The 12,807-nt window shown below is 34.6% G+C and overlaps 1 protein-coding gene across 1 annotated transcript in view; it reads left to right on the top strand.

Annotated features, from left to right (window-relative positions):
• The window catches only part of LOC100368592 (neuronal acetylcholine receptor subunit alpha-9-like), a 71,572-nt gene that overhangs the window by 54,216 nt on the left and 4,549 nt on the right, over positions 1-12,807 (top strand). Inside the window, exons 2-3 of the mRNA XM_085504778.1 lie at positions 7,714-7,859; positions 12,483-12,527. Of these exons, the coding sequence (XP_085360904.1) occupies positions 7,714-7,859; positions 12,483-12,527 (191 nt within the window). The remainder of the gene's footprint in view (positions 1-7,713; positions 7,860-12,482; positions 12,528-12,807) is intronic.

The raw sequence follows: 12,807 nt of genomic DNA, 5'->3' as shown, positions 1-12,807 counted from the left end.
TTACACACCACTCTCCCTAACACTCATATGACAATATTTTTTACACACCACTCTCCCTAACACTCATATATAACAATATTTTTACACACCACTCTCCCTAACACTCATATGACAATATTTTTACACACCACTCTCCCTAACACTCATATGACAATATTTTTACACACCACTCTCCCTAACACTCATATGACAATATTTTTTACACACCACTCTCCCTAACACTCATATATAACAATATTTTTACACACCACTATCCCTAACACTCTTATATGACAATATTTTTACACACCACTCTCCTCAACGCTCATATATGACAATATCTTTACACATCACTCTCCCTAACACTCATATATGACAATATTTTTACACACCACTTTCCCTAACGCTCATATATGACAATATTTTTACACACCACTCTCCCTAACACTCATATGACAATATTTTTACACACCACTATCCCCAACACTCATATATGACAATATTTTTACACACCACTTTCCCTAACACTGATATGACAATATTTTTACACACCACTCTCCCTAACACACATATATGACAATATTTTTACACACCACTCTCCCTAACACTCATATATGACAATATTTTTATACACACCACTATCCCTAACACTCATATATGACGATATTTTTACACACCACTCTCCCTAACACTCATATGACAATATTTTTACACACCACTCTCCCTAACACTCATATGACAATATTTTTACACACCACTTTCCCTAACACTCATATGACAATATTTTTACACACCACTCTCCCTAACACTCATATATGACGATATTTTTACACACCACTCTCCCTAACACTCATATGACAATATTTTTACACACCACTCTCCCTAACACTCATATGACAATATTTTTACACTCCACTTTCCCTAACACTCATATGACAATATTTTTACACACCACTCTCCCTAACACTCATATGACAATATTTTTTACACACCACTCTCCCTAACACTCATATATGACGATATTTTTACACACCACTCTCCCTAACACTCATATATAACAATATTTGTACACACCACTATCCCTAACACTCTTATATAACAATATTTTTTACACACCACTCTCCCTAACACTCATATATTACAATATTTTTACACACCACTATCCCTAACACTCTTATATAACAATATTTTTTACACACCACTCTCCCTAACACTCATATATAACAATATTTTTACACACCACTATCCCTAACACTCATATATGACAATATTTTTACACACCACTTTCCCTAACGCTCATATATGACAATATTTTTACACACCACTCTCCCTAACACTCATATATGACAATATTTTTACACACCACTATCCCTAACACTCATATATGACAATATTTTTACACACCACTCTCCCTAACACTCATATATGACAATATTCTTACACACCACTCTCCCTAACACTCATATATGACAATATTTTTACACACCACTCTCCCTAACACTCATATATGACAATATTTTTTACACACCACTCTCCCTAACACTCATATGACAATATTTTTACACACCACTCTCCCTAACACTCTCATATGACAATATTTTTACACACCACTCTCCTCAACGCTCTTATATGACAATATTTTTACACACCACTCTCCCCAACGCTCATGTATGACAATATTTTTACGCACCACTATCCCTAACACTCATATATGACAATATTTTTACACACCACTCTCCCTAACACTCATATATGACAATATTTTTACACACCACTCTCCCTAACACTCATATATGACAATATTTTTACACACCACTCTCCCTAACACTCATATATGACAATATTTTTACACACCACTCTCCCTAACATTCATATATGACAATATTTTTACACACCACTCTCCCTAACACTCATATATGACAATATTTTTACACACCACTTTCCCTAAAACTCATATATGACAATATTTTTACACATCACTCTCCCTAACACTCTCCCTATATGACAATATTTTTTACACATCACTCTCCCTAACACTCATATATGACAATATTTTTACACACCACTCTCCTCAACGCTCTTATATGACAATATTTTTACACACCACTCTCCTCAACGCTCTTATATGACAATATTTTTACACACCACTCTCCCTAACACTCATATATGACAATATTTTTACACACCACTCTCCCTAACACTCATATATGACAATATTTTTACACACCACTCTCCTCAACGCTCTTATATGACAATATTTTTACACACCACTCTCCCTAACACTCATATATGACAATATTTTTACGCACCACTCTCCCTAACACTCATCTGACAATATTTTTACACACCACTCTCCCTAACACTCATATATGACAATATTTTTACACACTACTTTCCCTAACACTCATATATGACGATATTTTTACACACCACTCTCCCTAACACTCATCTGACAATATTTTTACACACCACTCTCCCTAACACTCATATATGACAATATTTTTACACACCACTCTCCCTAACACTCATATATGACAATATTTTTACACACCACTCTCCCTAACACTCATATATGACAATATTTTTACACACCACTCTCCCTAACCCTCATATGACAATATTTTTACACACCACTATCCCTAACACTCATATGACCACAGGGAGCCCAGGAACTATGATCAACTGTACACACTCCCTATGAGCGGGGGGGGGGGGTATCGGCTGGTATCTAGTGTAAGAAATAGACAAGGGATGAAGGCTCCAGCCAGCTCACATTTTTTAACCTCGACAAAATAGACGAAAAGAATGAAAAATAAAATCTAAAAAAAATACTAGGTTGACGAATATTAGTTGCTCCTTCGAATTTCGCCAAAGCCTTACCTACATTTTACCCATATCTGCAGAATAAATCAAGAAAACTACACAAATTTACTCCATTTAGGAATTCCTAACGGTTAGTCCGAACGCACGACACAGTTGGAGGCATGGCCTGTTCAGCATTTGTCAACAACCAAACACAAGACTGGTTACGATCCAGTTGAGCAAGGCTAACCGAGTCGTGACATTACAGTGTATGTGTGTGTGGTGCCGTCGTTAGGTTATCTTTTAGAGACACCCATTAGACGAGAGTCGTCAATATGTGCAATATGTCGGAATCTCATTGTGGCTGTGAATGATTAATTAAGTAACATAACTACTATAGCGGCATCTGAATTCAACATGTAATTTGGTTCAGTATACACTCTGGCGGTGACATTGTAGAATCTATTACATTACATCTACCCCTCATGGGAGATTCTATAGTTATCTCAAAAAACCAAATGTCATCATCCCAGGAAACTCTTACGTATAAAAGGTACGTGTGGGAACTAGTCGTCAAATTGCGCAACGCAACTTTTCTCAAATTCAAATAAGTGATTTCTCAAATTTTAAGACAAATTGCCCGAGAAATGTTTTGACAGGTCTTATCAGTATGTGTTCCAGAACTCGTTAGAATTTTCGCAAAAAAATCAAAACTAATAATGTTGTTCTGCATTTGATGACCACCTTTTTACGGGGGCAAGAGATCGTAAGCTGTTTACATAAAGGCCATTATCTGTTGTATGTTGGATACGCAACCATTATACGTTGAGAACGTTCAATGAATATCGATCTGTTGCATAGACCCTAGCAACGATGATGTCAGAAATCATTGTTGAGGATATGTTATACAACGGGTGTGTAACATGCAAGATATTTACGAGATGTTATAGTTGAGAGTTCACATGTGTGACCTTTGACCTCATACACTGTGACGTGTGATCCGCCTCAACTTTATATAATCTTTATCTGAATAATAAATAATGGGGGAGGGGGTAGTGTTTATAACCACTGTCACGTGATATTGTGGTTTTCATCTATGATATCACATTGTGAATATGCTTAAACTGGTAAAATTTAACTAATTAATATGCAGTAACATTACACATACATGCAAACAGCGATCAGTGAGTATATATCATGTGTCAATTCATTTATGCCATCAGTTGCGAAGATGCACAATAAACGTTTTAAATCAGAAACGTTCTAAATCAGTATGTTAGTATACAAATTATCAGATTAACATGTATGAATTTGTGCCAAAAAGTGTTTGTATCTACCAAATATGTCTACCGAATTGCATTCCAATCCACTCAGTGCTACTTGATATTTCACATTAACTTCCGTCTGTGCTTTGTCAACAATTACCATATAACGTACGTAAGTGCTTTATGTTGAGTGTTTGGGTGCAAATAATCTAGTCTGTCTGTCATCCTTCACAAAATTTAACATGAACTTGCATTTGAACAACACAGACAGTATACATGCCGTACTTTGTAATTGATGATAAATCAACTCTGATATGTTAATGATATCGATGATGGTAATACATTGCCACCATGTTCTCACCCACTAGTGAGGTTTGACTGAAAATCATCTACATGGAGTCGGTAACATAAACATTAAATGTGAACGCGTCAATGCGACATACCGTGGCGGTGTTTCTTTCTCTGTGAAGCGTGTTATAGTTCAGATGCGAGGATACTAATTAATATCAATTTGGCAAAGACCAGCCCTGGAAGAATAAAGAATTTAAGATATGTCCGATCGGTCCGATTGGCAATGAAACTACTATAACGAGTTTACGTGTGTAAATAAAAAAAATATCTGCGATATATGAATATATGAAATCACAATACATATAGGACATTTATACTTAATAGTGCAGAATAATCTATATTTAAGTATTTGTAGATTACTTTATAACTATAATTAATTTCATAGCATATATGTAATCAATTCTAATTGAATATGTGTCCATCTCAGTAATATGTCCAGTGTATGTGGGTGTGGATTATGTTTTTACGTCAGCGCAGAATAATCCTTTTGGCATCGGATGTCCGATTGTATCTTAAATTTAACAACTACGATATGTGGATCTGGGAATGTCTTTATCTTTTATTTCCTTGATGTGGGTCATGTTGTCCACCATCACTGTGTCTGAAAATCGGTCAACTTTATTACAATGTCAGATATTCAGATTGTCATCTTAGAATTGTGTGTCCCTTGAGGCGTGAACTGTTTGAAAATCATTTTAACCTCCAAAGTTGTCCTGCAATTTCATAGAAACATACAATTTGGTATATGCAAATTACGATGTCTATCCCACTTTAAGAATTCGGTGAATTGCTTTGGTGATTATGTTTGATGTAACAGACGGATAGTGTACCATGTTTATGTAATCGTATTGGAACGTTGATAAAACTATAACCAATATTCGCATCAAATAAAATCCCATTACAAATTAACAACAATGTCAACATAGTCAGCAAAATGTCAAAAATATGTGAAGATCTCGGCGTAGTATGATTTTGATTGTTAAATTTAGTTAACAGTCATTATACACTTGATGAAATTACGAGTTTATACAATTACAGTGACACTTCCACGCACTTAATTAAATAAACATTCTTAAGCAAATTGAATTACTTCCCTGTACTAATATGCAGATTATTGATTATAATTGTAAAGCGTACCTATCATCTCAGGCTGATAGGAATGCCATTTGAATACAGCATATCTATGTTTAAATGTGTTTTTATTTCTATTATATGGACAATCCACAAAGTCTGCAATATCTGGTCTACCATGCGTACATACTCATTCAATTAGTGTAGGAAACACCACGGAACATATGTGTGTTGTGGGGGTGTGACTGGTTGAAATACCTTCACCCTTTCCACAAAACACGGAAACTTTCGGGCCATTTATTTTAAAGTTTGCAGTGAGAAATTATGGTAAATAACACCATGGCTTGTTTTTAAATAATGCAATGAATCACTAGCTGCAATGCGGTGGTTGATTTTGTACCCGCGTTGTCAATTACTTGGCCGGGGTATATCACTCAGGTGTTTACACTTACCTGATTATACACGCAATACATTGCCTGTCTGTGATGTATGGGCCACCAGGCGTTCACACCTAATGCATTGTAATCACAGTAGATTACATGTCTGTTATGAAAGGTCTATCAGGTGTGACCCAGGTGTTAGATGGGTACAAGTGATAAATAAAATAATGGCTGAGACTTGGCTAATATATTTACAGTTAAGAAGTTGCAACTTTATTTCACCTATATATTTATATGTGTTCAATCTAACCTTTGGAAGTATATGGCAGTAATTTGTTAATACATTTTGCCCTTTTAACTTTGGCTCGGTATCTACATGAGGGCGATAGTTACTTGTGAAATCGACGGAATAAGTGTGTTTAGACAACGCATTTGTCATGTTGCATGATGTGAAGAGAAATGAGTTCGTCATTTAATGGAATACTAACCCAAGTTGTGAGACAGCAAATTGATCACAAGATAACATTGTATTGTATAGCATTTGCAGAAATACTGAGTACGAAATTATCATGCTGGCAAACGACGTCGGCGCTGTACAATGAATGAACCAACGTTCGATGGTGACAATCGCTTTAAATTTACAAACATGGTATGAGGCATTGATGGTGGTAATAGGTTGATTCATTGGAATTACCATCTCTTATTATGTATACATAAATTGATATGAAATGTTATTTTTGTATACATCTGAAATCGTAATGAGTCGCATTCAGTAGTTTATGATTTGAATATATGTACACATGACAGATAAGTTATCCCTTTACCAACATTATCTATCAAGAAATATTAATGTTCGTTACTTGCTGCTCCTTTGATTGTTTATCATGGATCCTGGGGATAAAACCGCGACCCTGGATCGTGTTGTGTGTTTGTTGATGCAGAGCAGCACTGACATTATTGGTATTATTCTATAAACGAAATCTGCTGGAAATTGTCTGTATTTGTACTACAACACATAGATCGTGACACTTATACTTGTACGTGTACTACAAAGTCTCTGTAATAACTGGAAATGCAACGCTATATCATAGTGACTGTAGTTCAACAAATACTCAATACTCATATGCCAATAATTAACCTCTCCTAGATAATTCGATAGTGATAATACGATATTTTTAAAAAAATAATGGACACATCTAGTGGACATGCAAACACTATCCGTTATTTTGGAAGTAGCTGGACATAACTATGTTGAAAATGTAAGATGTTCAACAACGCAGATATAAACATAAAAACATGTGTTTTTCATATGCCCTATACATGTACATAATAACTACAAGCAGAGACAGAATCAGTGGCGGATCCAGAGGGGGGGGGGCAGGTGGGCCATGCCCCCATAAACGCATGACGATTCATATCATCTGGATTACACATAGCTTCTCTGCAATTTATTAGTATGCTCCGTATATCTTAAGCGAAGTTTGGACCCCCCCCCCCAATACATTTTACTGGGTCTGCCACTGGACCGAATAGCGTGATCAGTACTACAGTGACGTCAGAAAGTGCTTCGACGACAAATAACAAAATTCAAAAACAGTATTCCATCCTGACTCATGCACGCTATTCTTCACTCAGTGAGGCCATTGAACTAATTCTGTTGAGAGAATATGGTCTTTAAAAGTAGAAATACGTATATGTATAAAAGGGCAATGTCACCCTAACTTCAGAGTACAGACAATACTATATGACGTCACTGGGAGAGTGACAGGGGAATGGATTTACATCGTCAACACTTTATGTCTAAACATCCATGGAACCAGAAGCAATCAATCATAACTGTATTAATATATTTTGTATTTGTCCAGGTGTGCTTTGTACAGATGACCACAAACGCTTATTCATGGAGCTGTTTGAGACGCGTGACTATTATCGTTACATCCGACCCGTTTATAATACATCCACGACGATCACAGTAGAGATGCAGTTCTTTGTGGCTCAGGTGCTTGACATGGTAAGAATATACACAATCGATATTACATTGACGAAAGATTCACAGAATTAAATGGATGGTTATTTCTTGTTGAAACACGAGATGACGCCAGTCAATAAAGTAATAACATTAATGAGACTCGTTCGAGATATAAATTGCTACGATATAGACTTTGCCAATAAAACGTGTCATTTTAAATGCCAAGACATCAACTATTGGATGTTAACTTTGGGAGGTAGAGTTGAGCCGATTAAATAGTTAAAGTGCGAAAACTGACAAGTGGGGCCTCGTTTTTTTCAAGGTCACTGCTATGTCAGTTTTATGAAGAGTAGAAAGCAGACACCTGGGGACTATATAAATGTTTTTATTAATACAATCTTTTCATTAATCAAAATGGCTTTGAGATTTTAAATTGTCCAATCCATGAATGGTAGTGTAAAGTAGAAATAACATTACCATAGATAGTCGAACATAAGTCGTATTTACAAGTCCAAAAACACAAAACTAAAAATACCGACAAGTACATTATACAACATAGTTAAACCACTACGGAAAAAAATTGAGCACATCCTGCTCCGCATGTGGCACCAGCAATGTATTATTCTGAGCTTGTTAAAATGGGTTCTGTACAGACTCTAGGTCTACAGTGTTATTGTATTTATCCAAAAGGTCATTATAAATTAAATATTAAAACTTTTGAATATTAAGGATAGCCTTTCTCTACAAACAATTGGAAAAACAATTTGCAATAGAAGATTAGTACAGGTCCGAAATGTAAACACCATAGGTACGAGCGAGTGGAATATTGTTGCAAAAAAGTGGAAAATTGATTATAATGAACAAAATAATCTATCTTGTCATACGGTCAAGTTAGACAGGTAGAAATGTGGCCCTTAGTGTATAATTAAAGGCACATATCTATGTACGAAGCAGTATACGCATATTCAGTAATCTTTTAATCCTAAGTTCAACTCTACATATCACAGGAATATAATCAATACACTTAAGATTGTTGATGGAAAGTGCATCATCAATATACCTTAAAAGGATTTGTTTTAACTAATTTCTATAGAAATAGAAATTCAATTACGATTCAAGGAATAAATCAGTAATCAAGAGACTTGTTTCTATTGGAATGTTTTGTTCACAAATACATCCTCCAAATTCGTCAATTACATGTTGTCAAATATAAATTCTAGTGTATTGACAATGTCATCTTCAGTGTAGAAATGTTTTGTCTCAGTCTTGTTTTTAACAAAGCTAACGACGAAAATCATTTTTAATAAACAATGTCTGATCGCCAATGTTCGCAATACGTGACTTTAATTTATCATATCGTATTATAAGGCAGTTTTAATTTCACATTTGAAAGTTCTTTGCTATGTCACGTGGAGGCAATTCTTCGGTTTTTATATTGGGAATTAAAGCAATGAGGTTTGTACGACATTATATTGTATGCATTTGCTTTGGAAAATATTACCACACCAATGCAAAATAAAACTTAGTGTATTATATTTTTAAAACCACGATAGATACCTGGATGGACTAAAGCGAGAAAACTATGTACGTAATGTTATGGTTGTAGGTACAAAACCAAATTATTAAAGTTTCTGTCTGTCCAATTGAAGTAGTTGACAGCGAGCATCATTTCCTGTGTGATACAAAGCTACGTTTTAATTTTTATAACATAACAACAATACAACAGTAAAATGATTAAGCCTTATTCCAATGATAGTAATTGGCGCTATTATTCAGTATTCTCATAAAATGTGATCTTGAAAATTATTATGGTGATCCCTAACTTTGTTTTCTCATTATCTTTATATTTTGTCAATACATTACAACAGTAAATAATAAAATATGAACGAAGTTTTGATATTTTCACTCAGAATAAGGATGTAGTTTTTAGTTTTTGTTTTTTATTGGTACAAATTTATCACAATTAATTGTTTTCATATATTATAGAATCCTGAGATTTACATCATCAGAACATCTTTTATAAATGAAACATGCTTAAAACAGTGGTCAAAATTAACAACTCGCGCATTGTTGTGATGACAAAATGTGCACATTATCATGTATTTTGAATAACTAATAAATTACACAGTCACGTATGAAACAGTTTGAAACATTTGTTAGATGCTACCTATTATTTACAATTTACTGAGTGTCAAACATAGGTCACAGAAGATTTTATGACAGTTTACAAACTCAATGAAGAAACTCCACTATTCATCTATTAATATGCAAATTAATGTATATATTCGCAGTCATATGATCACATGAAGGTTACATCGATTTTTAATTAGTGTGAATGATGAGTTTTCATAAAATATTTAGAATAGAATTAGAAATATAAGATTCCTCCTACCCCATCCATGCCAAGTGGAGTCGTTAACATCAGTAATCAGCGCGTCAGTCGGCAGCATCATGAAATAGGTGAACATAATAATTGGAGAGGAATGATATGACACTTTAGTCATAAGAAAACTTTTTTTGTTGATTTATTTATTTAGCTTAACTTATATCCGCTTTCTATATATAGACTTTTAGATTCGTCCTGAAATATGTTGTGTAACCATTGGTTGTATTTTGGTGAATATTTTCGCAAATTCGTATCGCTTTAACAATGTTTTTCAAAACAAAACAATTACAATTACTCTAAAGGCCGAACAAGTAAATAACTGTCTTATCAAAATGCGAAATTATTTCAAACATTTATAAAAAAATATAAATTATAATGTCTATTCAGGAAACTGATTAGGGTGAGTTTAAAATGTATGTCATAGAAATGAGCATAGTAAGACACAAATTCAATAGTCGTAAAAGATTTCAAAAAACTACAATGGACATATAAAGATAACAATACAAATGGTTTGAAGTAACAACACCCACGCTTGACTAGTTATAGTCTGGGCGAAAACAAAGCTTTAAGTTGAAATAAAGATTGAGTGAACCCCTGAACGCCATTGTTGCAATGGTCAAAACAAAGTTTCAACACTGAATGCCCCACCTTCCTTTTTTACAGGAGGTTTTTCACAGTAATGTGACGTAAACAAAGCTTATACTATCTGTATCACATACTTTTAGGCAGGCAAGTTCACCCACCGGATTACACCCTTCCCTTTGTCCATAATTTAATCGTACTATAGATATAGGACGAATTATGATTACACACTTTATCTGTTTGCATGACCTGTAAACTACACCATCTGCTGACCACTACGTATGTGCTAATCACATTATTGGACTTACTCGTGTTGAAAGAAGCATTTGATATATGGTCTGTTTAGATCATTTCATTGTGATGCCACCATACCAATTAAGTCCATAACTAGTACAACTGATGTAACGTCTTATTCCTAACTAAAGACCCAACGAAGTACAGGCATATTGAGTCGAGATTGTAGTCTCGGAGTTCAATCTTTCGACTATTTAACGCCGTCTTTTCAATCGACAGTATTTCGGAATGACACGACAATCCCATTCACATCGTCAACTGGATACGTGCGGTAGGAATGCATTGCCGTATATGTCCGAACTTGAAAACTAACAAAGAGTAGCTTACATTGAATGACCTTTACAATGTCTGTATATGTTTTCGTCATAAATAAACATGATTTTCATGGCAAATATAGCAGACAGCTACAGTAGAATTCGTACTTCCCAGTTCCCATACCTGTTACGTGTCTGTTCTACAGACAGCTGTTGTGTTGTTCATGTGTGCATTCTGATGTCTTGGAGACAATGTTTATACAGACATGCAGGCGACTTGCCAGTCTACAGTTAAAAGATGTGATGATGATTGTGTGTATGATTGTGTGTCGATGGTTTATATATAACCTGAAAGTCATTGCCCCACAGTCACTTGATGTACACTCTGATGACTTGATGGTGATGTTTGTACATACAATGTGGATCGACATTCGTCACCAGTCAGATGATACGGTGTGCATGTGGTTATGTGTATTCTGTTTCAGGTGATGATTGTACATGCATGTGACATGTCTAGTATCATTCATTTGTCAGCTAATGTGTTCTGGTTTATTCATGTTAATGTTGTAAAGACTTTCATATGACGTGTGTAGGGTTTTTATCATTATCAATAAAATACAAATTATTTTCATCAAAATTGCACAATACAAAAATGTTGTACAAAAGGGCGATTATAAAATACTGAAAACATTGAAATGTAATTTCACATTAGCCCCCGTGACGTTAAAATCTCTATGGAGGTTTAACAGACGTTACATGTATTTTCCTACAGTCATTTAATGTGAAAATGCTATGTATGCAGTATGATGTCTTGTATATTGTGGTACGTACTTGTAGGTGAATTCAAGTTTATTCAGGTGACGATGATATTTATGCCGGTGTCTTGCAATGTATAATTGTATAGTCATGTGATGTGATCTGTAGCTATATAATTACCAGAAGACTAAATTGCGGAGATAAAATAAACACGTGTATTATCAATCCAGGTTAAATTACAGTTAGTCGGATACGCTATTCTGTTGAGAGGATCGTGACAAAAAATGTTTATGCGAGAATACAATGATGGCGGACAATTTGATTAATATTTGTATATCGGTTCACATGTTATTGTTGTTGCTGACTATAAATCAATTGTTCCTGTCATTTTAGGATGAACGAAAAGAAACATTACAAACAAATGCATGGCTAACATTGGTAAGTAGATATATATTTAATATATATTAGACAATATAGGTGCAAAATCACTGTGTCATACTGTTTATTCGTCGGTGACAATAGTAGTAGTAATCAAATTAGTGTGATGAAGTCAGTGCAAACATTCATCAAATTGTCAAATTACATGTTTCTTCAGTTGCAAATACAGCGTGGATGTTTGATCTTATCACAGTCACTGTCACCATAAAAAAAATGATGTCTGATGAAAACAGACAATGTTTGTTGGGTCTGGCAAAAACACATGCACTGAATTTTAATG

Source organism: Saccoglossus kowalevskii, chromosome 10 (genome assembly GCF_978046115.1).
Source record: "Saccoglossus kowalevskii chromosome 10, keSacKowa6.1, whole genome shotgun sequence".
NCBI classification, from domain to species: domain Eukaryota; kingdom Metazoa; phylum Hemichordata; class Enteropneusta; family Harrimaniidae; genus Saccoglossus; species Saccoglossus kowalevskii.
This window is presented reverse-complemented; position numbering and strand designations above follow the sequence as displayed.